General features: G+C 29.7%; 5 protein-coding genes across 7 annotated transcripts; 2 read left to right on the plus strand and 3 right to left on the minus strand.

Annotated features, from left to right (window-relative positions):
- The first annotated feature begins 1442 nt into the window (after positions 1-1442).
- Positions 1443-3663, plus strand: LOC143220931 (annexin B11-like). 2 transcript variants are annotated; one of them, XM_076446493.1, is made up of 8 exons: positions 1443-1460; positions 1623-2222; positions 2334-2510; positions 2583-2787; positions 2871-3023; positions 3107-3280; positions 3361-3542; positions 3613-3663. In XM_076446493.1, the coding sequence occupies exons 1-8, from the start codon at positions 1443-1445 to the stop codon at positions 3661-3663; spliced, it is 1560 nt and encodes a 519-aa protein (XP_076302608.1). The 2 variants fall into 2 exon arrangements, with proteins under 2 accessions (XP_076302608.1, XP_076302609.1); XM_076446494.1 differs by lacking the exon at positions 1623-2222.
- Positions 3664-4007: 344 nt separating this feature from the next.
- LOC143220935 (dol-P-Glc:Glc(2)Man(9)GlcNAc(2)-PP-Dol alpha-1,2-glucosyltransferase-like) lies at positions 4008-5760 on the minus strand. The gene is made up of 4 exons (XM_076446498.1): positions 5590-5760; positions 5046-5388; positions 4823-4962; positions 4008-4745 (listed from the first exon to the last, which is right to left on the minus strand). The coding sequence occupies exons 1-4, from the start codon at positions 5758-5760 to the stop codon at positions 4008-4010; spliced, it is 1392 nt and encodes a 463-aa protein (XP_076302613.1).
- A 5486-nt stretch (positions 5761-11246) lies between these two features.
- On the minus strand, positions 11247-14214 carry LOC143220930 (histone-arginine methyltransferase CARMER-like). Of its 2 annotated transcripts, none has more exons than XM_076446491.1 (8): positions 14082-14214; positions 13399-13536; positions 12819-13313; positions 12474-12740; positions 12169-12391; positions 11782-12068; positions 11577-11713; positions 11247-11375 (listed from the first exon to the last, which is right to left on the minus strand). In XM_076446491.1, exons 1-8 carry the CDS (start codon positions 14212-14214, stop codon positions 11247-11249), a joined length of 1809 nt encoding a protein of 602 aa, XP_076302606.1. The 2 variants fall into 2 exon arrangements, with proteins under 2 accessions (XP_076302606.1, XP_076302605.1); XM_076446490.1 differs by having other exon boundaries at positions 13399-13539.
- A 974-nt stretch (positions 14215-15188) lies between these two features.
- Positions 15189-21823, plus strand: LOC143220934 (putative RNA-binding protein Alsin2). The gene is made up of 5 exons (XM_076446497.1): positions 15189-15249; positions 15422-15516; positions 20642-20740; positions 20854-21614; positions 21745-21823. The coding sequence occupies exons 1-5, from the start codon at positions 15189-15191 to the stop codon at positions 21821-21823; spliced, it is 1095 nt and encodes a 364-aa protein (XP_076302612.1).
- Positions 21824-22785: 962 nt separating this feature from the next.
- Positions 22786-26889, minus strand: LOC143220933 (protein pellino-like). Its single transcript, XM_076446496.1, has 7 exons — positions 26879-26889; positions 24359-24541; positions 24048-24279; positions 23773-23973; positions 23404-23691; positions 22997-23328; positions 22786-22912 (listed from the first exon to the last, which is right to left on the minus strand). Exons 1-7 carry the CDS (start codon positions 26887-26889, stop codon positions 22786-22788), a joined length of 1374 nt encoding a protein of 457 aa, XP_076302611.1.
- Positions 26890-27618: the final 729 nt, after the last annotated feature.

Raw genomic sequence — 27618 nt, forward strand, 5'->3', positions numbered from 1 at the left:
GGACTGTGAAATATTGTAAGAAATGATAGCGATTGTTATACAATTCGCAAAAGAAAAGATTTCGATCATCGAACGTGAATTCATATCGAATGCATGCATAGATAGGAAAAAAATGAAATCCAACGAAGCGTTTCAAAAGGTCTATAACAAAATCTAACAAAGAAATTTTATTAATTTATACAACTTTTAAATGATCGATGATAAAATGATAAGATTAAATACAAAAGATAAAAAGTTATTTTGGAATTGCAACAGACCTTTTGAAACTGCATATCAATATGCACCACTGATTACCAAAGTAATGCAAGTGATATAGGGAAAAATATCCGAGTAAAATAGACCTCTTTTTTTCGTTTTAAATAAAAGGTTTCATTTTTGGGCTCTTCTTACCTAAGGGAAATAATTTAACTTGCTATGTGAATCCGGAATATTATCTAGTCCAGCAATATAAAACTAAACATTAAGCTATTGAAAATATATTATCGCAATGACGAGCGGATATAATTGTATATTAAATATTTTCTTGGAAATCCGCAGAAGTAACATATTTTTTTTTTAATTCTTACAAACAATTGTTTCATTATTGCGTTAAGAATTAACGATTTAATTCTTAAACTATAAACTACAAATGTATTGATATTAACCAAAGTTTGTGAACACGTACACATAGTTATGTGAAAATGTTTATAGGCACAAAATTAATAAACCGAATCGAGTCTGCAGTTTTCTGCAAGTTGCCCATATTCTAATTAAGCGGAAATATATCGTGAAAGCAATAATTGTTAGATAATGATGGCTTCGTGCGAATCATGACTTTGCGTGTGTGGGTGTTAATGACTTTACAATTACAAAAAAAAAAATGAATGATACATTTAATCTTTATCATGGCAAAATAAAACAGTGAAAACAGTTTTGAATAGCTGATAATATTTTGAAGTACTTTAATTTCCGTCTAATATTGCCGCGCTTTGGTTCAGACATGCGCATTCTGACCGATGCATTTCCTTCTTACGTTGCACATTGTGACGTCAGTATCTAGTAATCGATTATTCTTATCTTTTCCTGTTAAGTATCCGATGAAACATCGTTTCTCTTAATTTCATATTTGTGACATCTATTTTAGCTGCAAGTGTCATTGTATACGCATCAAAATCTATCGATATCTATAGAAACTCGCTTCTGTGAAAACTTAGGTAAGCTGTGAAACCTTTCGTGCAATTTTAGTATAAAACTTGAATCAACATGATTTATTTGTCATTGTTTCATAACAAGTACTTACAATCTGCACTAGGCGTATCCAATCTTATCGTTCTTTTCTTTTATTTATTTTTTTTTAGGTTAATTAAAATTATTGAAAGACATCCTACCTTTTATATAATTACAATTATTTTCTAATTACGGATTTTTATATCGAGTAAAAGTTTTGCAACAAAACAAGCAAAATGAGTTATGGTTATCAAGTGAGTACATTTATTGTTTATTATTAGTATTATATATATTTTTCAAAAAATGGCTTTGTATATCTTTATATGATATAAAAAGTTGACACACCTGTAAGCAATTGAAAAATATATACAGAAGTGTGATCATATTATTTTTTATTTGCACTTTGACGATCAAAGGGACCACCAGTGATTCAGTTTCCTGGACATGTACAACCACCAACATCATTTGGAGCTTCACCTATGCCCCTTGCCCCTGGTGCTACCCCTGCCCCCGGTGCTCCGCCTTATCCTCAAAGTGGCAATGTAGGTTTTACAAATAATCCCCCTGTATCTTTTGGAATGCCACAGCCCTATTCACCTTATCCTCCAAGTCCTTACCCAATGCAACCTAATAATCCCATACCTGGCCAATGTCATCCTCCAGCACCAGGAGCTCCTCCTCAACAAATGCCTTTACCAATGTCACGACCTAGTCCTTATCCATCCGAATATATACAACCTTACTCGTATCAACCTTATCAACAAAATTATAACCCAGATCCTTATCCCAAAGTATTATACACAAATGATCAGAGTAAATCATTTGATGCAAAAGAATCTGTTAGTACCTCTTATACCTCTGTTCCCAATCCCACTTCAAATAATTCAAACTCCTATCAAGGCGGAAGCTATTCTGGGGGGCAGGGTACAGGATTGTATTCTCCATATAGTGGTATATCTCCTCTTTATCAGTCTCATCTAGCCCCAGCCCCCTGGAGAAATCAATGTGCGTTTAAGGTGAGATCAAACAAAAATGTGTAAACGACTATATGGATTAAACATTTAATACATTTTAATTATTATTTTTCTCGAAAAAATATTGTATATTATTGTTTATTTGTGTTGCAGTTGTCCCCTACAGTTGTAGCATACAATGATTTTGATGCTAGAGCAGATGCAGAAATTTTAAGGAAGGCAATGAAAGGCTTTGGTACAGATGAAAAAGCTATTATTAACGTGCTTGCTAACCGCAACAATCTACAGCGCCAAGAAATTGCTGTTCAATTTAAAACTTTATATGGAAAGGTAAAAAAATTAAAATTTAATGTAATGTACTAAAAATATTTGTTCCAAATTGATTAAACTTCTTTTTAATAGGATCTTATAAAAGATTTGAAGTCCGAATTATCGGGTAACTTTGAAAATTTAATTCTTGCAATGATGATGCCACTACCACAATATTATGCTAAAGAATTGCATTCAGCGATGGTTGGTATAGGTACCGATGAATCCGTTCTTATCGAAGTATTATGCACTATGTCTAATCACGAAATTCGTGTCATTAAACAAGCTTACGAAGCAAGTAAGTTCAGCTCGTGATAATTTTATATATTAGCTTTTTTGTTTTTAATTGAAAATTTATACTCTTTTGTTTTTCTGGCTTAGTGTTTAACACAACATTAGAAGATGATCTAAGAGGAGATACTTCTGGCAGTTTCAAGCGATTAATGGTATCGTTAAGTTGTGCCAACAGAGATACATCATTCGATGTAGATCTCGAAGCCGCCAGAGAAGATGCCAAACAACTTTTGATGGGAGGTATGTAACTTTTTGAGTGATTAATTAAAATTAATTAAAGTTATTTCATTATAAAATGTACCATATTATATTCTTTACTTCAGGTGAACTGCGTTTTGGAACTGATGAATCGGTATTTAACGCGATACTTGTTCAAAGAAATGTACTTCAGTTAAGAGAGATATTCCAACAATACGAAGATATTACCGGTCATTCTATTGAAACTGCAATCGAAAACGAGTTCTCAGGGGACATTAAAAAAGGCCTTCTTGCAATTGGTATATAAATATTATATTATATTTCACCTTTTTTTCTTTAATTTAAAATAATATAGTATATTAAATTAATTTTACCACAGTGAAATGCGTTAAAAACAGAGCCGGCTTCTTTGCCGATCAATTATACAAGAGCATGAAGGGTCTTGGTACAGATGACGATCGTTTGATTAGATTGGTTGTTACACGTTCCGAAGTAGACATGGGAGAAATCAAAGAAGAATTCAAAAAGAAATACAATGAATCACTAGAAGATTTCATATCTGTTAGTATATATAATATAAAAATCATAAGAAAGTTAACAGTAATATGAAATGACCAAATTTTTTTTATAGGGTGATTGTTCCGGTCATTACAAAAAGTGTCTTTTGGCAATCGTTTCTTAAAAATGCATTAAGAGAGCACGACAGTGCTAAAAAAATGATGGTCCATTTTTCATGTATTAATATTTTTACATTTATATTTTACTCGTTTGTTGCTTAATATATTATAAGAATTATTAAATATTATCACAGTGAATTATTTCAACGACTGGGATGTTCCTAAGGATCTTGTAAGAATCTATATACAAATACAGAAGTTATATATTTACAGAAAATGTTAAATAAATTTGAATATAAAAGTTATTGTAAAAATTATATACAATGGAAATAAATATAAACATTTTGGAAGATCTATAATTTATTAAACAAGTAACATTTATAATGGTAAGATTTTTAAATTGTTTAATTTACCACGAAATTCGTTGAGGATAAGGCTGGTCATTCCAATAGAAAACCTTATTGACAAAAATATAAAACTGCAAAAAATTGATTATCAAAGAAGTTATAGACTCTGCAATAATTTGCCATTTTTCTGGTTTCTTAATGAGAAAACGATAAAGTATATATGGAATGATAAAATAACGTGGTTCTAATAATAACTGTGGAATGAGTACTATAGAAATCATAAGAATGAAATTAATTTGTGTCATAAATCTTAAATGTTTCAGTCCATGAAACATAGTATACAAAGTGAATGAATATACTGGTACCAGCAAATATTTAAATTGTTTATACCTTCCCATAAATTTGTTCCAAAAATAAAATACATAATGTCTATTATCAGCTAACACATATGGATGAACAAGAGTATTGAAATGAACAATTAGAGTTAAAAGTATTAAGACACAACTTCCAAGTATCCAGTGTTTACTAATAAATTTTAAATAATCTTTCCAATAAATAATCATATATGGCCATAGAAAACAAAATAGAAAGGTAGAAAAATATAACAACTGAGGAATATGAACAGTGGGAACATGAGCTGACTTATCTCCAATTACAATCCCTTTGTTCCATATAACAAAAGTAAAAAACAATAAGCATACTATAATATATGGGAACATCTGTACACATAGTTGAGTGATAAACTTTATAAATAATTTCCATCCATGGCATGTTTCTTCTATTATCTTTTTCCACAGTAGCTAAAAAATATATAATAATATACAATTGGAATATGAAGTAAGTAGTTGTATTTCTTTTATGATAATAATTTACTCACTCTTAAATAAGTTACTGAACTGTATTGTTCATGTGAAATTACTTTACTTATTTTATGATCTAATAAATCTAATAAATGTTCCACAGTAATAAATGCAACCCAAATAATATTTGTTTGTCGAATTAACACAGATAAGACACCTGCACAATATTAATAATAATAACTACTTTCAAAATTCAATGCAGATTGTGACATACTACAATTCATTGTTTATTATACATACCTATAATAGCTGCCATAGTAAATTGTTTATGCAAATGTAATAATAACATTAACAGTATTGTATTAACCGATACAACATCGGTATAGTATAAAAAATGCCAAAAAAATAAAGGTGGAAAGAACATAATATTGTAAGCCACGGTAAATTTCATCCAATCATTCCATCTTTGTTTCCAATGAGTTATCGAAATTTGTTTAATTATACTGTTAGCAAGATACAGATTCAAGAATGTTCCAAGTAAGTTTATGCATCTCATATAAAAAATATTACAAAGATTTAAGGGTGATAGTAATAGAGTTGTAATTAAGTACAACCCAGGTAAAGTAGTAATTTTAGGATCCCACTAAAAATAACATATTCCTCAATAGTTCATTAAAATATTTGGTATAATATTTTATTTTTAATAGCATATTCTTTAGATTCTGCTCATTAAAATATGAATATATATTTATGTGCTAGTTTAAAAACAATCTTTGTTCTTTGGATAAAAATAATATAATACATTATAAGAAATAAAGATTAATTAAAAACAATTAAAACATACCTGTGTAAAATTGCCAGCACAATATCGTAACGTCTGAGGTATATGAAAAACCTCATCAATGAAATAATACGGTTGCACACGATTCAAATAAATAAATAATGTTACAACACTTAATGGTATTAAAACCTTTTGTGTACATTGAATGATTTTAATTAAAGATTGGCTCATCATTTCATTGATGAAATAAAAAAAAAATGTATATAAAATTAGAATTTATAGATATAAAAAATATAAAAACAGTTTATAACGCGATAGATACTAGCAATCCATCTGAATTAACCCACACTTGATCGAAGGTATCCATTTATTATGTCGAACAATTCATTCATACATATTATTACACGACCGTACTTTCAAATTTTTTAATAATCACACTTCAACAATTGATTTTATTTCAAATCGCCGCAGATCAAAACACGTACAACATTAATTTAGAACACCTCATAGTATACATTCGTAACGTTATTGAAACACTTTTGCTTTGAAGTTAACGCTAAATCAATATTTTTGATTCAGCGGTTGACATATCGATTCATGAAAGATATGATTGTAAAAAGGCGGGAGAATGAATAGAGTAAAATGTTTATAGTTATGAGTTTAATATAAATTTTGAAAATGAAAGAAATTAAATTTTATTATATCACTTGTTTAGTAAATAAATTTCACAATAATATTGAAGTAAATAAGTTTATTATAACTTAATCTCAGATTTGGGGTAAAATAATCTGAGTAATTTTGTTTTTCATTTATCCGTAGAAATATTGGCAGAATACAAATATTAACATTTTACAAATAAGTAGATTGCAAATACTAGGCAAATTTGTTCTAACAGGTTATGCTTCTTAATTAAATATTGTGCTTACTTCCTATCTTGTCCAACCAAAATCTTAAAAAAGACGAGTATATGTGTATATATAGACGAGAACAAATGTTCAACGTTTGTTCGTTTGCTATACTTTTTATCAGGGATATGTTGTACAGGAATTAAGAAACAACTTATCAATATATCAATCCTTACAAATATTTGTAATTCAATCAGAAAATGTTAAATTAAGATAATATTTATAACACCCAGGATTTCAGGTAATTGTATGAATGTCCAAAATCATTAAATGTTTAAATCAAATTAAAAGGGAATGGATGTTTCTAAGAAATGTATCAGTACAAATTAAGTATGAAATCGAATGATGTCCGTTCCCTTTTGAATTTAGTTTCTTCTTTACTCCTCAAATGATCGTTTAGTATACAATACCTCCTCGATGTATCAATAGATGGAATTTATAAAGGCTACGATGTATCAGTATAACACATATCAACGTTTAGTTTGATTCTATTCTATTTGGTGATTTCCTGATCAATCAAGGAAATCGATTCACACCGTACATATCGAACTTTATGGCATTTTTCACCTGAGAATAATTACAGGATAAATTGTCAATGCACTAAATATAAAATAATCAAAGTTTTGTTCAAGTACAATGCACGAGTGTGTGTAAGCAGCTTTTCTTGCGACTGTCATATAAGTAAAACATGATGCTTTTATACATATAGACATTATACATAAAAAGACATAGGCAAATTGTATATATCACGAGTGTGTATACATACACGAATTTATACGTTTATATGTATGCACTGTACAAAGCTGAGCATTTTCCTTCTGGGTACCCTAATATCGTTTAATTTCTTAACTAAAGTATATACTTAATCTCTTCTTACTTCTCTTTTCGTTTCCTTTAACAGTCTAAAGCAAACAAAGCATAATAAGGATTATACAAACTGCGTAAAAGATCATTTTTTCGACCAGAAGAAAGAGTAATTTTTGAATTTACGTACAAGTACGTATTTTCGTCAAATTATAGAAGATTGCAACCAAAACTGTAAAATTATTTAAATATCTTTTTATAAATATAAAAATTTCAACTTTAATCAATAACATGTTAATGTTAATTTATGTATTGTTAAATTATTAAATAACAAAAGAAAGATTTCTAGTATTTGAATCAAAATTTTGATACTTTTTAAATGTATTGACTAAAGATAAATAAACTAAGTACAACGTTCTTGTATTCGGAATGAATAAAAAAATTTCGATTAGTTATGATAAAATAAATATTTCGCAGATATTAAAATCAAAGTGATCCAATTATTTCAAAAAATTTTAATGTATAAAAAAGAATCGAAACTGAGTTACAAAATATTTAAGATTAAAAAATTATTCTCCAGTTTGAGACTATTTAAAAAAAAAAAAAAAAAAGGTGAAAAAATGTTTAATACATTAGCAACAGGAAGTATTTGATCAATGTAATAATATAATGTCATTGAAAAACAGTATAGAATTTAATGCTTTATAAATTATTAATTAGTTTAGATAAGTAATCTATTTAAAATTTACAAACTTTAAACTATAGTTCCTGCTGCAAATGGATTAATACTTAATATTTTCTACATTTCCTAATAATTCTTTACGTATCATACATTACTGTAGGTTCTAAAAAATAATATCAGAAATGACATTATCCGGTGATAATAAATTTGTTAGCACGCAGTGCACTCGAACTAATATGTGTACATTTTATTTACTTGCAAATATATCTTATTTCGACGAAAGCAATTTATTAAGCTCAATATCATGAAGACTATACGTCCTAAAAGGAAGAACTTATTTTTTCTTCTTTTCCACATATAATCATAAGTTTTCGAACTTCGAGCGTACAATTGGAAAATGGCAGAAAATGTATAAAACAGTATTTTTCAAACTCACTTGGCTACCTGAGATATTTTGTATCTTTCAGTCATTAAAAATTTTCTAACATGTAATAAGAGAGAAAAAAAATGAAAAGAAGGACGCTCGAAAATATACGCACTAACACTGAAAGCAATATCTAGAAAAATATCAAAAAGGTATACGCTTAGTTTTACTCAATCTTTTGTCTCTCCTATTGAAACTTAAAACACACGGTAACTTAATACTTTTGTACGCGTTCGATTCTAAATATTGCTTTTAATGTTTTCAATTTTTCTGAGAGAAAGAGTGAGAAATAGAGAAAGAACGAGATTGGAAGAGGCATGTTCTTGTTTTATATAGAGTAAAGAATTGTATAATGTTATCAGCACTTGTGGAATGCCTGCAGTCAATGTGATCTCAAATACTAAATACGTACAATAAAAAAATTATATACTCCATTTTGTAGAACTACAACCACTCCTTAAGCAAACATCAAAGAATACTAGTAAATTATTTACATGTTTAGCGTTATCTCATTGATAAAGGAAATCCTTTGTAATAATGATAATAAATCAATGAAACAAATGTTAAAATAAAAATATGTTTACATCATACATTGAGTCTTAAAAATTTCAACTGCAATGCTACTAACTAGTCTTAAACTAAACGATTCTCTCCTTTTTGAGAAGAATATATACTTAACCGGTTTGTTAAACTTGAAAGTACTTTTCAAGGTACACAAGATTGGATATCAAAACAAGTATCTTAAACTGAAAAGCAAGTTTGTGCAGATAACAAATAAAGAGCACTCCTTAGGAACTAATGAGACTTAAGCGTTATAATCGAGATCTGAATATAATCAACTCGTAAAAATTAAGAGCATATGTACAATTATATTAAAAGCAGGTAACCCTCCAATAATATGAAGATTTAAATTAATTAAAACATTAAATAGAATGAAGCAATGTCAAAACAAATACACAAAGACATAAAAAAATATGATTAATGCGAAAAACATTTAATAACTTTTATAAAAATAAATTTTTATATATAAAAAATTATATTCTCCTCAATTTTCATTCTAATAAGAAAGAAAAGATTTTATAATCCTGTATCTTTAAATTATGGTAAAACAAGTAAATTTCACAAAAAAACACACATGTTTACTTCACTTCTACAAATATCATCAGAACATTTTATTATCAGAAGATTACCTGCATTTTTAATTTAGAAACTACTCATTTAGTAGAATTAAATAAATCATTTGTTACTTTAAGACTATAAAAAATTGTTCCTTACTTTCATTTCAACATGTAACAAAATTTGATAAAGGCAGAAAATGAAATAAATGGATTTATTCAATTTGCACTCTATCTCAAATACAAAAATATAAGAACAAATTTGAAAAATGTTATGCTGAAAAACAAAAGAGAAAAAATATTTGTCTTTCTTATATATTTTTAGTTATTTATATTCTTTTTATTTTATAAATCTATAAATATTAAAATATCATAAATTTGATTAATACAACAAAATCCATTTTTATCATTTTCAACAGAAAGGAATTTAGTTATTCAATGAAAATATTCATTATCATCAGACATATATAAGCGATAGAATTCTATTATAATAGAATTATACTAAAAGTAGAGAATTAATCCTATTGACCGAAGGCCGATATGTAATATAAACGTCACAAATTTGAAATTGTGCCTATACATGCTATTCTAGTATCTGTACATTGCAATAATACAATACAGTAAATCAGCTAGATATGAATCACAACATAATTTATCAATGTTTTATTGGAATATATGTTGTTCCTCTTACTTTGAATGCAAATTATATCATCAGGTCGATCGACGCAATTAATTATATACATTTTCTGTTTCTTTCTAAACTATAAATAATTAATGAAAATATTACCTACTAAAGAATGAAAAATAATAGCACAGATATTAAATGAAATTAAGGTGGACGTAACTATACGGAATTTTCATAGAATTTATTTTTTTGCTTTTTTACGTTTTAAATGGAGGAAAAGTATAAAAAAGTGTAATGGATATAGCTATTAAAAAAAAAAAAAAGAAAAAAAAATTAATATAAATAACAGGCAATGCCACAGAGTGCTCCATATCATATCCCTAACGAATTATTGCTTTTTGCACTTTTCGAGATATTCAGAACGTCATTACACTATGTATACCTAAACGTTGTGTAAAAATCGCTCAAGATCGAAAATCAATGAAGCTTGTATACACTGTAGAGTCAGATGCATGGTTAATCCGGTAATGAAACCTTTCAAAAAGTGTACATCGAAGGAAAAAGGGTTAAAAGATTGCAACTGTAATTACTTCCGGTTGCTCACGTTAATTTGATTTTGATGTACAAACGATGTTATATCAGGACTCCGTAAAATAGTTGACGCGTGGAACATTACGCATTAGTAAACTGTATTGTCGTTAAAAAATATTATTTTCTCGGGTACATTTGGCAAGCATGCACTTCTCGATCTGGAAGATCAAATCTTCAAGGGACTTCAATTAAATAAGGGCTAATCGAAAATTAATGACAACTACGAGAGGACGGTTCGCACTCTCCTCCAACGTGCTTCCCATTGTGACTTATTTCTTCTAGCGCTCCATCCAAATCCAAACCCAGAACCGATGATAACTTTATTAAAATAAGCGAAGTTGTTACTGCTGTTGCCATTAACGTGACCAACATTTGTGTTAAGGTTGGCCAAGTTAACTGCATTTAAAATACGAACAGCAGACGAGAGTCGCAATTTGCTTGCTGGAGAACTAAACACCAACTTGCGGCTCTGCTTATTGTTGTTGCTGGTGTCCCCGCTACTGTTAGCGCTATGGCGATCACTTAATTGTTTTGCCGTATGGGAATACTCGGTGCAAAATGACTTCGCCATTGATCATTGTCGATACGTTTGAGACGATATGCCATTACCAGGTGTCACGTAATCTCCGATCATCAAGCTGGGATTCACTGGGTAATGTGAAGTATTGCCAAGGACCAGCGATTGCTGGAAAGTAACACCAAGCTGTAGCGCGAAAGACACGCAGGCAGGCGTACACTTTAGTATCCTTTCGCTTTAAACTTATAAATCGAATATATAGCGAGCTTTTGTTTGGTGCAAACGTTCACACATACTGTTCATAAGTATGGTATATAATATGTATGGTAGTACACTCTGATACTCCGGTAGCTCGCTCGTAATCTAGTTAAAATTTTTTACACTTACCGTAGCGGGAGAAGTAAACATATTTGGAGTAATTCCACCACCTATTAATTGAGCTGCTTGTGTACTTGTCGCTGTACCTCCTACTCGCCCGCGTCCTGTACTCGAAATCGAACCCGGATGAATATTTGGTTGGCCTCCTAGATTATAGCGAGGTAAATAAATAATTCTTGTATGTTCGCGAAATAAAATTTACTTGTATTCTTACCTATTGCAAGTAAATTACTAGGATTCACTGCCGCGGTAGCATCCATAGAAACTTCACCCAAACCATTCACAGACATTCCATTAACCATATTTACTGCTTGTCTAGCACCTTGTGCATCTAAGGTCGTCCAATAGGACTCACTAGGCGAAGTATTATTTAAACCAGGTGGAGGTTGTGCAGCTGCACCTGTGTATCTAAAGTACGGATTTTTCAAATCCAAAGTATTACTACTGCTTTCCATATTTGTTCCTTCCAATTTCAATTCTATTGTCACGTCGTACGATTGTCTAAAATATTGTTTTATACAAAGGTTTTTAAATAAAATTATTTCATATTACAAAGCATTTTTAAATTTCAAAAATCTCCGTCATAATTATATTATTTCACCTTTTGTTTGCGATAAGTATGACTTTTCCAGATAAGAGTTGACCACTTTTACAAAACAAAGGATTTTCCAAAAGGCAACGAACTTGATACCAATGGGTAAGAGGTTCTGTGGGTGCTGTGCTTAACCATACTTGTTGCGTTGATCCGATAAATGCAACGTCAAACCAAAATGCAAGGCCATGACAAGTCCCACTTTCCAATATATGAAAATCAACATCGATTTCTAAACAATATATAAAATGATGTAATATTTTCGTTATTCAGATCTTGATTAAAAAAATTAAATATAATACACAAATTTTCACCTATTTTATGTAAATCAGTCTCATTAGCAGTCTGAAAATCTACAATGTGTCTGATAGATTTAGCCATACAAATTCTTATATCAAAGGTATCAACAATTGGTTGTCTAAAGTATTCTTTGATTGCATTGTTTCGCATCGCTGAGAGATCCACGCCGTGGAAACATGTTTGGTACCAAAAATTAGCTTTATTAAATTGTTCCATGTAAAGATTTTCATCAGAAAATGGTGCAATATGAAGATCTCCTCGAGAAGGGAACATTCTACCACCTGTGTAAAATTTATTTGATCACTAAAATATTTAGAAAAAATAAAATAGGAAATAAAAATTAATTGAAAAGTATTTACCTGGAACTAACCACTTTTTCGCGTGAAGGTACGTTTCAAGCATTCTTTCATTGTATAACATATAACCCATAGGTTCACTTACTATACAATCTACTTTTTCTGGTAAATCAATTTCTTCTATTTTACCAGCTATGACAAAGATCTTATCTGATAAGTTATTCGCAGCAACTAATAATTCTGCGTGATTTGCCATATTACTTGCTTCTACTGCATATACCATCTTTGCACCAGCTTGAACTGCAAAGAATGATAATATTCCAGAACCAGCACCTACATCTAGCACAACTTTATCCTTAAAATCAGACAGATTTCCCAAAATCGCTCGTTGGTATGTACTAGTTCTAATATAATCTTGCATCATATTTTGTTGCTGAGACAGGTAACCATAAAATTGAAAATATTGCATAGCCGAAGATTCTTCAGTTCTTTCATTAAATGCGGACATACCCTTGCCATTCTTTAATTTTAATATTTGTGAATGAAAATTTCTAAAATCTACAAAACATTTTATTTATTAATGATATAAAAAGTTACATTAGGCATTACAATTTAAAGAATATACTATTATTTGTTTCCTCACCTGTTTCATTGGCAAATGTTATAAGTAAACTATCAGTATCAAGTGTGAATACATAACTTCTAGATGAAACTCTAGAACATTCAGTACTAGGTGTTACTGGGAATTCCAATAAGGTTGTTTTATCTCTACGTATTGATTCTCCTATTATAGAACAAAAACAGACATAAAAAAATCTTTTATATTTTTAAAGTAATTTATAATTAAATATAATTTTTTAAAATTAATATTCTTGTCATATTTACAACAATGTTTTACAATGAAATAAAATTATAAATTGTTAAAATATAGAAGAAATATTTAAAAACAATAAACAAATATAGTGATCATAAAGTATGAAAAAATAATAAAAGTATATTATTTCAAATGTTTACAAAAAGAACAATTGAAATTCATTATCATTCATTACAAATGAAAATTATATTTACAATAAAGAACAATTGCACTGTAAATGTAGCAAATTACTGGATACTGAACAAAAGATAAATATGTCACATTTGCAAATATATCTCAATGACATATTGGAAACGTTTTTCCAAAAATTCAATTATTATGATATACTAGCAACAATTGTCAAATTTTAATTAAAAACATAGTATAAACGCTCGTTTAAGTATGGTTATGTTATCCACACCGTAGTGACGCTAACATAATTCGTAAGTAATTATTTATCAATAAATCTGTACCTGCGAGAAACTCAACACTGAGACCTTGTGGATCATAGTTGATATTAAGTGTGACCGGCTTGTTAAATTTTGCTGTTGACTGTCCATTGTTTGACAAAGTCGATACTGTCACCGCGCGAAACATCTTCGCCATTTTTAGACACCGCGTGCGTATTGTACGCTGCAGTTCTGCAATAGGTTCTATTGTGCTCTCTGTCTATCCTAACGTTGTTTCTCAAAAAATTATCAGTGAAAAGAAAAGAATATGCAATGTCGCCTCTCCTGATACAAATTACACAAATTATATTAAACAGATCTTGCTTGAAATTGCAATTTTTTACGTTCGTAGACTGAACCATTGACTAACCACCCCCGGCGCGTATTACACACGCGCAATAGGGTTACTAGTGCACTGAATATATAGCTAATTGAACTCCCTAGATTCACAATGACCATAGATGATCGTTCCAGAGGGTGATGGAACATGTTACTGTTGCGCCGACGCGGCTTTAGATATAATTGCATCTTCCGTATTCTTTTATTAGCTATTTCATATATTACTTTAAATACAAAGTATATTAAATATGAATTTATTCTATATTCATTAATGTTTTTCTACAATATACATTTCTTATCTATTTGTTTAATTTTCCATAGATGTAAGTTATTATATCTTTCTCAAAGGAAATGTAGAAAATTTGATCAGTTTATTACCAACTTAAAACTGTACAAACAAATATCTTATAAATGTATGAAAAATCTATAGACTGTAGTTAATTTTAAAAAGATTTCTATTAAATGTTAAAAATGTTAAATCGTTGTATGTTTATTGTACTCTGAAATAAGAATTAAATTACGAAAGTGTTAAGAAAGTAATAACCAATCGGAAGCAGTTTCTGAATATGTACATAAGATCTGAAATCTTATTGGTCGCTATTATATGCTCGGAAGTTTTATATATTTTCTAGAACGACCTGTACGAATCACACGTACACGATTAGTGGTGTACGATACTCTGATCGATAAATACGAGTTGGACAATAACTCGAAACTCGAAGGCTGGTGGTGTGGCTGATTGCACTCCCCCATTTTTGACAGTGCATCTGAAAGATTGCACTCTCTCAAAAAATGACTGCTCACGATCAAATGCGAGCTATGCTTGACCAGTTGATGGGAACTGGACGGAATGGTGCGTATTATTGCTTCACAGAAAAGCTTGAATGTTCTTCGTAACATCAGTATTTACAATTACTTGAAATCTCGTACAAAAATACAAGATGGTGGCTTACACCTTTTACTATTACATATGTACAGTTCTGTTTATTGCGATATTATTATTAAAAGATATATCACGATTTTAGGTGAAAATAACAAATTTCAAGTGAAGTACTCGGATCCAAAGGTCTGCAAGAGCTTTTTGTTGGCATGCTGTCCACACGAAATTCTATCATCGACGGTGAGTTTACTTCAGTTATCACATATTGAATATCGATGACATATCATTGGCACTTTTACGCTACAATAGAGCATTTTTGTATCCCATTTTTAAATACTTCTTTACATTAACATGAAAGCAATCAGACGTCAGTAGATATTGATGTCATGTTTAGTTTTTTTGTTATTATAATTGTATTCTTTCAATCTTCTCTGGTTACACGATTCAATTGCTTTCATTCTTTTAGTAAACTCATTTGCTTCTTTTTTGAGTTCTTTTTTTCTGTATGTTGCAAAATAGCAATATGTTGTCAACATGCACATGTAATGTTGCTTTTACATAATTTTTTTAATTTGTGAACAAATTTGAATCACATGTACAAAAGCTATAACAATGCGTTAAATAGATTTTCATGAATATTCAAAAATTACATTATGATCTGTTTCCAATATATTAAAAATAATTGATTCTTTTTCTTTATATTAATATAAAATGAGAGTGATATATAACAAAAATGATTAAAAATGTAGTTGTCATATTAATATCATTTAACTTACATATATGTATATATATATGTAATGTAAATGACCGAATATGTATACTTAAATGACTTATAATAGCTTTAGGTACATGTTTCATTTAAGCTTTTTAGAATTATACAAACGATAGCATATGATATCATTGATAATGCATAAATTATAAAGATACTTTTTTTTATGTAAAAAACTTAGTAATGATATTTAGTTAGTATTGTGTTTCACGTAAATAAAAGAAATATATGAACAGTCTTAAAAATAAACTGTAATAAAATTATGGATTCATACGAGTAAGCAAATATTCATATTTTGCTATAAAATATTTAATTTAAAAAAATAACTATTTCTATAGGTAGGTGTATGTACGTTGTAAGAACATAAGATACAATGTTTTATACATTTCGTGCATTAAATGTATAAGCATATGTATACCATATACATGTATATATACATACACATAATAAATAATTTGTTTATGATACTATGAATACTAAGTACAATAGGAAGAAATTAAAACATATTAATATTTCAATGTATGTGATCATCTTTTGGTATTTTATTACTTAATATTATTTAAATCTTTTGAAATTTATTTATTTTGAATATTCGTTATTACTATAATGTAAACAGGTATTATAAATTAATTTTCAAAGAAAAAAAAAGGTGTTATGCACTAGTTTCATCATTGCATATTGGCATAAACTTACTAAAATAAAATTATTTTTATTGTTACTATATATTTATTCCTTTTATTTTAATTCAATAATCAAAATGTTAATTTTGGATCGTGTAACTATAATAATTATTTGTCCATAATTAATTTCCAAATATAATTTTTGTCAAATTCTTCGTTAAGTCTGGTTGCCTAACTTCCTTGGACAATTAAAAAAATTAAATATTTTTTAATTTTAATAATATCTATTAAAATATGCTATTTTATGTTACACATACATATATACTGACAAGTCTCTTTTTATGTATTTATATAGTTTTTGCATAATTTTGTATGCCCTAAACAAAATTTAAATACATTGTGCATAGTGCTTTTTTTTATCAGTGCCAATTGGTCTGATCGATTTTGCATATTATGCCAAATAGTTGAACAACACAAATTAGTTTTGCAGTATACAAACAATAGGACATTTGTGTGATATACTCACAGAATTGATTCTGATCAATTCACACCAGATAGGCGTTGAAGTGCAATACGGGGCAGCAAATCATGATAAATAAGGAATATTCGTTTACAATCTGAAAAAAGAAGAAGTGAGATGTAGAATTTTTAACTTTTAATTTAAAATATTTAATTATTCTATATTGTCATTTATTTTTCTCTCCCTCTTTCTCTCTCTCTTTTTTTTGTACTAATTTTGTCAATTTCGTATATATATAAAATAAAATGCAACACAAATTCAGTATTTTAAATTAAAAATGTATTAATATTTTTTCTATCTCATTTCTTTTCTTCATAAAACCTAGAAATGTATTAAAATTAAAACAATATTTATTTTAATGGCTTTATACGAGTAGACGTATATATAGGAAATCATGAAAAATGTAATCATAAGGTTGATATATCAGCAAATATTCTATGATTACGGTAAAAATATAATTTTTCGTACGGCAGCATAATATCGGTCACTACTGCTTCGCGCATTTCTTTGTCATCTTGTGCGAATTGGTCCAAAGGGTGTTTGTTAAAAAGATTGGAAGTTCAATTTTTCTTTTTTCTTTTATTTTTTTGTTCGATTCTGTATGTATCAAACTACTTGCAGTAAAGCGACATTATAAATATTTTTTCATGTGCTAGATGTTAGCACGAATTTTCTTGGGGAAAAAAGAAAAAAAGAGGATATTTAAATACTGAATTTTTCTCACGAATATATTACACATTTCTTCAAGCGTTGTTAAACATATTTTTAATAACTGGCATATATTACTACAACATATCCTTTATAGGATCAGAAAATTTTCCCATCTGATTTTTCGATTGCAATAAAAGCAATAAACACGAATAGCGTATATTTTATGGTTAAAAGTTCCTTGTTATTAAAGTATAATATACGTGCCATAAATACAAAGCGAACATATGTATTTATTGTTATATAATAGGAAGTTTTTTATTTGTTCTTATTTGTAATTTTTTTATTTGGTGATTTGATTAAAAAGAAAGAAGGAAAAGATATATTTTATTTATTTTGTATTGAAAATGCACCGTTTAAAAGTACTATAGCATATTGAGGGACATTAAAAGGAGACTTGCAACTTAGCATTCGGTGCATAGGGGGCATCTCGTATCGCAGTTAGCAAGCACCCTTCTATATATTTTACGTTCAGGGCGGTAAAATAGAATACAGCTACGTGAGATGTCAAAAATTAAATAAATAAAACGAAGTATTTAAAGACTAATTTGAAAAGAAAAACGAATTATGAAAGAAATATATAAGAAAAAAACGAAATACTTCTGGCAAATACTCGCGAGAATGACGAATATACAAGTTCACTAATGTCAATGTACCTACAGTTCTATTTCCAGAGTCTCTGGAAAAAGCAATTCCAATCAGATCCATTGTACAATATTGTTGCGAGTATTGTCCGCTCATATGTCGTGTTGTACTTGTCGCTCTCACATGCGCGTTACTGTAAGTACTGAAAAGCGAAGAGGACGTACGTATTACAATTCTACAATTTGATTATCTCTTAACATAATTCAAGTACTAGGTATATTAATTTGATTAATGACATATAAAGGCGGGCGGTTACCTCAGCCCCTCTACCGGTCAACGGTGGCGAGGCTGAGTGTCGAATATTAATTCCGAGACCCTGAAAGGCCTGTGTAAAGTTGGTGAGTAGCGCCATGCTGATTCATGAGACGATGTCTTATTGTCGCTTCTTACTAATAATGCCGTTTACGGCAGGTAGAAATGAAGTTTACTTTGAAAGTATGTGTGAAAATCGTATTCATCCTCGGAGATAAAATGGGTACAGGAAATGAAGCAGTGATCTGTAAGTAATAAAAAAAAAAAGTTAAAAGAAAGAAAGGAAAAAAATGCGAATTGCCAAGAAAACAAAATTTTTTCTAAATTCGACCCTCGGAACTTTAAATGTTTGTTTGTTTGTTTGTTTTTTTTTTTGTTTTGTTTTTTTTTTGACAAATTTAAATTTGTTCTCCTATGAATTAATATACAATGAAACTTCGATTGGCCATTTCATGAAAATTTATTTCGCATGTACCAATTCGTTTCAAAGATTTAATAACGATTAACTTTTCGATCTATGAAAAGCATTGTATAATAATATCCTTTCTCCAATATGTAAAAAAAGGAAATATAGATATGCAATTTCGTGTAAACGATCGATTCAAAGAAATGTTCGATCGAGATTTCACAGTATGTTAGTTTTATGCCGTTCGAGATTAGATATTGACCTATTCCACTTCTTCTTTTCATTCTTTCATTTCAAACGTGTGTACCATTAGGAACATCTATATAGAGTTAAACTATTATCGTAACTAATTAAAATGCGTACTATTGTAACGCGCACTAGCTTTTCTTTCAGTTGATAACATACACGGCTAACTTTAAATCTCCGTTTTATTTGAAATTAAGAAAAAGAAAAGAAAAGAAAAGAAAAAGAAAAAGAAAAGAAAAATTAAAATCAAAAGGGAAATTGTGCATTAACCGTCAATGATTAAGCGTTTATTTTGGCAATTTGCAAGACATTTAAGTTATCCATCAGAGAGAAAAAAAAAAAGTGAAAAGTGACATGAACAGTGAGCGAAAGGGAGAGTGACATTTATTTAGGGGGAACTATACAGCGCGCCAGTTTTGTTAGAAAAATTTTCTTCAGCATTGGATGTACGTATTGAATTCGTTTTCTAAATCGTCTAGAATTGATTCACATATGGCAATTTCGTGTTCTACCGTAAATAGTTTAATAAACCTATTAGGTTGTAAGTTGTTTCATAGACCATTGAACATATGAACTTAAGGTGTGTGCTGATTGTAGCTTCATTGCCATCGCATTGTCGTGTCAGGCGGAGAGGTGTTGCCACTCTGTAAGTGAACATAACAAAATATTTATCTGTAAATTGAATTGCATTTTTACTTTGTCCTGTGAATCAAAAAAATAAGTAATGATAGTAATAATGACGGTCAAGTGTAAGCGTATATACGTGATATGTATATATATACGAATAAATAATAAATATGCAGTAATATATTTATTTATTTAATAGAAATATATACACACGTATATATAATTACATTGCAAGCGCGTGTGTTTATACCGAAAGTGCTACCGTTTGTAAGTTCTTGTACTGAAATGAAAAAAGATAATAAAGCATATTTAGATCGTATCTTTTTCAAGTACAATTAGGGTTCTTAACTTCTGTCGTTATTGCGTTCTAAATTATTTAGTTGATTATCGATTTAACCAGTTTAGTTTTATATTTATGAAGCAGCCAGTTGAAAAACCTTGTTCTTGTCGTATAATCTTTCATAAAACAAGTCGGGAGGGATTATATGTATATATATATTAAATAAACCCAATGAGGCTTCTTGGGATTAGATGTAATAATAAGCTAATATCGAATGATTTGTAAATCGCAGCGCATGGACCTGGGAGAATGCCCCCAGATTCACGACTTGGCCCTACGGGCTGACTATGAGGCTGCGCAAAAGAAGAAGGACCACTTTTACGATATCGATGTAAGTATCCTTCACTTTCCTTAGTATTTCTTGAATCGAAATTCTTAACTTAATTTCATTTTCATTTCGATGCTTGTTTTATAATTTAAACATATATTTTATTATATTTCAAGGCGATGGAACATTTACAAAATTTTATTGCCGATTGTGACCGCCGTACAGAACAAGCAAAACAACGTCTCGCTGAAACGCAAGAAGAACTTAGTGCTGAAGTAGCAGCAAAGGCGAATAACGTTCATGTACTCGCAGAAGAAATTGGCAAAAAATTGGCCAAAGCCGAACAACTTGGTGAAGAAGGTTTCGTTGAGGAATCCATGAAGCTTATGGGTGAGATCGACGAGTTACGGAAAAAGAAGAACGAGGCCGAACAAGAATATCGGAATAGTATGCCAGCGTCCAGTTATCAGCAACAAAAACTGAGAGTCTGCGAAGTTTGCAGCGCATACCTTGGAATTCATGATAATGATCGACGATTGGCCGATCATTTCGGTGGAAAGTTACATTTAGGCTTCATCAAGATCCGCGAAAAATTGGCAGAGCTTCAAAAAACTGTGGAAGAACGACGTAAAGAAAAAAGGGAGTCGTTGTTGGATAGACGCAGAGATAGAGACAGAGATGATCGCGACAGAGATCGCGATGGTCGACGCGGAGGATTGGGTTACAGAGACAAAGATCGCGATCGCGATCGTGATCGAGAACGTGAACGTGATCGAGATCGTGACCGCGATAGAGACCGTGATCGTGACCGCGACCGCGAACGCGACCGTGATCGTGATCGTGATCGTGATCGCGATCGCGAAAGAGATCGAGATCGCGAACGCAGAGATAGGGATAGGAGAAAGTCACGTTCTCGTAGTCGCAGTCGTGGAAAAAGGTTGGTTAAAATCGGTTAAAAATTAATATATATTTTAATGATATACATAATAAATTCTTGATGTGAAAATTCATTAAACGTTTCATAGATTGCGATAGTTAAAGATAATCAATCGTTTTATTTGTTGCAGATCAAAACGTTCACGCAGTAGTAGCCGTAACCGTCGATCTCGTTCTCGTCGTAGTGGGTCCAATGATCGAAAAAGATAAAACTGATTATCATTTTTAATTATGCTCAATCATTTTTTCTTCGTATGAATTCTCACGTGCTTATTTCTGCACATTATATGTAAAAACAAAAAAAAAACAAAAAAAGAAAAAAAATGACAAAAAAAATACAAAAAAAAAAACAAAAAACAGGAAGAAACGCGTTCATTGAACGCAATTTTTGCAATAGAGATTTTTCTTCGAGAATATAGACTAAGATTTGTACATTGTCCGTCACACTTTACTGGAAACACCAATATTTCGAAATATCTTTGTGTAAAAGTAGGCGCATTCTCCTGTCAGTGTAAAAACAGGATTGAATTTATTAGATATATTAATATACTAATATACTTATTCTATTTGATCTTGATATACTTATTATACTTTTAAATCTAGTTAATATTTCGTGTACATAAGAATAGTTCACGCGTAACTCCATATTTGGAAATGTTACATATTTATAATATGATTACATGATCTTATGTGGTTATTATATGATCATAAAAAAATGGAGATATGTTCGAAAATATATACGTTGAAATAATCATTGATTCAAATATTGCAACCATGCATTTTCTCATAACCTTTACATTTCATAAATTATAAAGCAGAAAAACAATTTTTTCTTTTCTTATAAAATGACAGATAAAAAATTAGAACGTGTTATCAAAGTGGTTTTTGAATATTAAAAAATTTACGTTAAAACGTTTAATAATATATAGCAAATATATGTAATTAATACTGTTTAAGAAGGGATATTTATTTTAAGAATCATGTACATAATTATTGCAGAGCTATTTGTACATACAAAAGTTTTGCTTAAATTTATGTTCGAGGGAAGAAGACAGAACTTTGTTATATATTTGTATTAAGATTATTTACATTTTATTAATTTTAATAGTCCTTGAATTTTATAAGAAGTTAATGATTTCTACACATACTCACGACCTTATAATAAACGAACCTCAATCTACATTATCTTGGAAAATCAGTTTTACGTATCCCGGTGTTCCTTCAAGAGGGACTGCGCAAAACGGACAAATTGCAATATAACCATTTGTACCATGGGGAATTGCAACCTTTTCCCAATATCTGTAACATAAAAAGTATTCATATTATATATATTTTGCTAAACATATAAAAATATATAAGTATTATAATATATGTATTGCTAACTTCACAGTTTTTTCCGTAGCCATATGTCCACAAGGCCTAAATGCATAAGTAGGGGGGCCACAATCAACATAAAATGCAGGTTCTATTCCCATTGAAAGTTTCACTACTGAACCGGCTATGAGACACATTGGACATCTTTTTGTGGCTTTATCTTTTTCTTGCCCCCAATCATGGAGACCTTGTACATGACCACATTTCAAATAGACATATGGTTGTTGTTGTGTTGAGTCTGTAGCTGCTTTACGCGGTATAACTAACGTATTTAAACCGACTGGGCACTGTGGTCTTCCGGCGTTTATAGCATCAACCAATTCTTCCAGATCATGCTTTGTCTATACAAAATACACAGTATTTTCGACTTCGAATTTTTATACGAACTTAAATATTATAGATTTTTTTATACTTACTGGCGACTTTGCTAGACCTTCAGCTGATCTCCAAAGTAACGTTGCACCACACAGGTCAATCAGAGTTCCATCTTGCAAAATATTATTCTCATCTTCTACAACGTTTCCTTTTTGTTGGGCACTTCTACTTTCTCTTAACGAAAAAACTCCACCGCCTACACTGACTTCTCTCCAAAAACCACACTGTGCTTCACCGCCACAAAATTGACCTCGTGGATGCATTATTAAAACACCGTTTGTCGTAAGGCCATCGATCTCACGATTTTCTTGCCATTTTGTTGCTTTTTCCTATAGCAATTAATTTTTTTCTTTTCTTTTTCTCACATTTCTTTTCATTTTTTTTTTTACATATTATATAAAGAATATTACCCCTAAGAAGATATTTCTTGAACTATCAAAACCTGCAGCATATATTCTCGCGATTCTAGGGTCCGATCGATCGGCTAGAATTCGACAGGCAAACCTGCTAATTGTACTTTGAGCAGCACGTCCCTCGTTGGTACCGTCACTGCCTCCTGCACAAGTGTCCATAACGACAAAGTCAATAGGAGATTCAGAAGAACGTCCAACCTGTATTATTTAAAAATATATCAATATAAATACTATGGAAATAATACATTTAAAAATACTAATATCAAATTTACCTGAAACATATCAGTTCCTTCATCTTCAGTATACTCCACAATAACAGCTTGTGTTCGAGAAAGAGTATAAGAAATTGAATGTTGTTTTGTATTAAGAATTGCTTGTGAACTATGAGGTGTCTTAACGATGTAATGTTTACTGCGTTTCACGCCATTTGGTACAGGTCTCTTAAACAAAACGAACTTACTCCTTCTTCTTCCTCTATCTCCTGGTGGAAGGAATCCATTGTAACTAGAAAATATTTATGTAACTTATATTTCTATATATTTATATATTCATTGAAATATAACAGAAAAAATTTGTCTCTTACCCAAGAATAACTAATTCTCCATATTTTATGAGATGTTTTGGTTTTTCATGACGATAACTGTGGGACCTATGAGGATTAGCATGTGAATGATTGTGATTATGTTTGCTGCGTGGACTGTGAGGTGCACCAACTGTTTCTCCTTCTTCCACAAGTAATGGACTTTCACTGCTACCACCGTCAGATCTGAAAGAATATAATTTAATAATTAATAATAAATTATAGTAATTGATAATATTTTTATCATAATTCATTCACAGATTTGCATGATTTTGTTATAAAATATAATTATATTTTTTAAAAAGGAACGAATGATTATTATTTCTGCCACCTTTGTCTTTTATTTTTTTCTTACCACATTTGTAAAATGTGACACAATATTTATGTTCCTTACATGTTGAATCACTGTTCATATTCTTAAACCTATTAAACCCATTTGACAATAATAATACTCTGAATATAGGCATTGTTATAAACAGTTTCATATGGTGGAAGTATCTAGTTTTGTTTCTATTTAATTACATTCTTAAATTAGAAAACAGTCACTGCATATAAGGATAAAGAACTAAATAAACTGCTCTATATATTTAAACATTCTAGGTTTATAGCTTAAAGGTGGATGTCAGTAACATAATTACTATAATTCAGAAAATATACTGATTATTTTTAAAATGATAGAAATAACTAACTATTTCATAAATCATTTTAAAAGATTACTATATATATTTTAAATAGAAAAATATTTCATGTTTAAAGAACAAACCTTCCTAAGAAGGATTGCACGAATAGAATCACAAAAAGAAGGGTTTGAAAATTAATGTAAAGACAGAGTATTAAATCACCTATTTGTAGATCTCTTTGTTTCTCGTCCTACAGTATGTAATACGTAAACCACTTACTTACCGCGAAGGGCATGGAATACGTTTAGTTACTGGCATCCTCCTTTGAGTAAAATTAACAGATTACTACTTCCACTGTACTTCAAAAGATACTCATAAGGACAGACAGTCTTAAGTATCTTTGCGAAGTTGAGCAAACATGAGCAAGTGCAACATGGGATGCTGTGAATTGGTAATTATAATCTGCAATAAGAAATATTCAATGTAATAATAATTGCTATATTGTTATATATTTTAGCATTCTTCTAGTTTTAATCAATCTATTTATTTCTTTAAATAAGAGTAGAGTAAATGATTCATTAATAGCGAATAAATAAGAAAATATTTATTATCTTGGTATATTATATTATGCTAAAATCAATTAATTATTTTACTGATTACATATAACTATAACATAGTATGTTAATATTGCTTTGTAGGGAAAACTGTCTGTTCCTATACATAATGTTATGGGGTTTGGCCAAAATATTTCATAGAATAGTTTTGTTTATAAAAAATATATCCTTACAATAAAATTTACTTATTATACATATTTATTTAAATTGGAGTAGCAGATATTACAAGCAAGAAATAAGAAGTACATCATATTTTCTAAGGAGACCAATATGAGATTGACTAATATAGCTATTTTTGATTTCATCTCATTGCACTGGTCAAACATTTGATTCTTTTATCTTATCTATTTATTCATTTTTATCAAAATCTTGCACCCATCAATTGTATCAACATGTACAATGTACACATGTTACATTGAAAATTACTATAACTTAAAACTGATGCATGCAAATTGTATATTCAAATACTATTTATTTAAATGATACATGCTCTTCATTTAAATAAGTCAAACAATTTTTCTTTTAAATTGTACTTAATTGCATTGTTTCCATGTCATTAAACCTTAAATCTAAATACTTCTAATTTTATTTTATTTTATTTTATGTCACTCTATGTACCATAAATATATACAAACATTCAATAATATATTTACATCTATAACTTTATTTTAGGTATTTCTAACTTGACTTTATATAAATAACAAATAGTGTTACAACTATTATGTAAATAATAAAGAATCCTTAATAACATCTATTTTTTTTATCACACACACTTGTGTATTTTTTGGAGAAAATAATAAGACGCTTTTTTAAAACAAAAATATTTATTGTATTCAATTGTACTCCAAATAAAATATGTTCATTAGACGAAGAATATATCTCAATTCGTTTATTCGTTTCTTTCCACGATATAAATGTTTTATATACGGTCACCACGGCACATAAATTGACAATAAACAAAGAAAATTTCGATTCAATTTTACATCGTATTTAACATTGTAACTTATGCCAAAATGTTAAGAACAAACATTGAATTCTGTCGACAAAATTTATTCTTTGAAAGAATATTATTTAAATGGTACCTTATATATTACAAAAGTAATAGTAAAATAAATATTTATTTCATCGAACAGCGAAGTAAAAATCTTCGTTAAGTCGGCCAATTTGAAAAAAAAAAAAAAAAGAAAAAAAAAAGGGAAATGTTGACCGAGCATGATCGGTCGTGAGAGAATCGCAATGTACAAACATCGTTAATTAACCTAGGCATCCAGAAACGATGGTCTATTTACCGTATCACCATGCTGAGCTCTGCGTTCAGAAACGGTATCGCTGCACGTTCGAAACACGCAACAACAGTCAACCGATCGTTTGCACAAAAACTATCGAAGTATAAAAATCATTTGTCCACTGTTATGCCTTAATTTAATTTTCCATTTCTAAATTACACTGTTACTATGTTCATGATATTCCAATAGTGTCGCGCTGATGATCCTCTTATTCATGATTACAGCACACACGGGGATCACAACCAATATTAACGGGAAGAAATCACCCTAATCAGGAAAAATAGTATCAATAATATTTCACGATAAATGAGACACCGATATTTTTTTCCTCGATAATCGCTAGACGCACCAATTATTTATAAGTACCTCGCATAAACTATACCCAACGAACAATCACGACCGTAGGATATATGAGTAGAAGCCGTCATAGGCACCAATGTAAGAAAAAAAAGTTCCTTGTTTCTTAGCACAACCTAACGTCTATACGATAAAACTAATGCAGCGCCAATTTCAAATGAATCAAGAATCATTGATTCTTTATCACATTTATATATATGTAGCCACGCGTGTTTATTTATTTTTATGCTTATTGCTTTTTCTGGTTTTTCATGATTTTATTTCCGTATGCATGTTACGATATCGTTCCTAACAATTTCATTAATATTATTGAAGAATCAATTACATCGATTACTTATCGATTTTATCGCAATTACATGTTTCTAATATTTCGGACAATTATCGAT

Source organism: Lasioglossum baleicum, unplaced genomic scaffold (assembly GCF_051020765.1).
Source record: "Lasioglossum baleicum unplaced genomic scaffold, iyLasBale1 scaffold1740, whole genome shotgun sequence".
Taxonomy (NCBI): Eukaryota; Metazoa; Arthropoda; class Insecta; order Hymenoptera; family Halictidae; genus Lasioglossum; species Lasioglossum baleicum.

Bases quoted from the DNA above. Each gene is read 5' to 3' on its own strand.
- LOC143220933 (XM_076446496.1), bottom strand. The intron at 23,692-23,772 runs GTAATATTCTTT...TAATTGCTATAG, and splicing joins CAAGAAATATCTTCTTAGGG to GAAAAAGCAACAAAATGGCA. The intron at 22,913-22,996 runs GTTAGCAATACA...TTTATGTTACAG, and splicing joins GCTACGGAAAAAACTGTGAA to ATATTGGGAAAAGGTTGCAA.
- LOC143220934 (XM_076446497.1), top strand. From the start codon at position 15,189: ATGACTGCTCACGATCAAATGCGAGCTATGCTTGACCAGTTGATGGGA. The intron at 15,250-15,421 runs GTGCGTATTATT...TCACGATTTTAG, and splicing joins GATGGGAACTGGACGGAATG to GTGAAAATAACAAATTTCAA. The intron at 20,741-20,853 runs GTAAGTATCCTT...TTATATTTCAAG, and splicing joins ACCACTTTTACGATATCGAT to GCGATGGAACATTTACAAAA.
- LOC143220935 (XM_076446498.1), bottom strand. From the start codon at position 5,760: ATGATGAGCCAATCTTTAATTAAAATCATTCAATGTACACAAAAGGTT. The intron at 5,389-5,589 runs GTATGTTTTAAT...TGTTATTTTTAG, and splicing joins GTGCTGGCAATTTTACACAG to TGGGATCCTAAAATTACTAC. The intron at 4,963-5,045 runs GTATGTATAATA...AATATTGTGCAG, and splicing joins TACTATGGCAGCTATTATAG to GTGTCTTATCTGTGTTAATT.
- LOC143220931 (XM_076446493.1), top strand. The intron at 2,223-2,333 runs GTGAGATCAAAC...TTTGTGTTGCAG, and splicing joins GAAATCAATGTGCGTTTAAG to TTGTCCCCTACAGTTGTAGC. The intron at 3,543-3,612 runs GTTAGTATATAT...TTTTTTTTATAG, and splicing joins CACTAGAAGATTTCATATCT to GGTGATTGTTCCGGTCATTA.
- LOC143220930 (XM_076446490.1), bottom strand. From the start codon at position 14,214: ATGGCGAAGATGTTTCGCGCGGTGACAGTATCGACTTTGTCAAACAAT. The intron at 13,314-13,398 runs GTGAGGAAACAA...AATGTTTTGTAG, and splicing joins AACATTTGCCAATGAAACAG to ATTTTAGAAATTTTCATTCA. The intron at 11,714-11,781 runs GTAAGAATACAA...GCTATAATCTAG, and splicing joins TAGTAATTTACTTGCAATAG to GAGGCCAACCAAATATTCAT.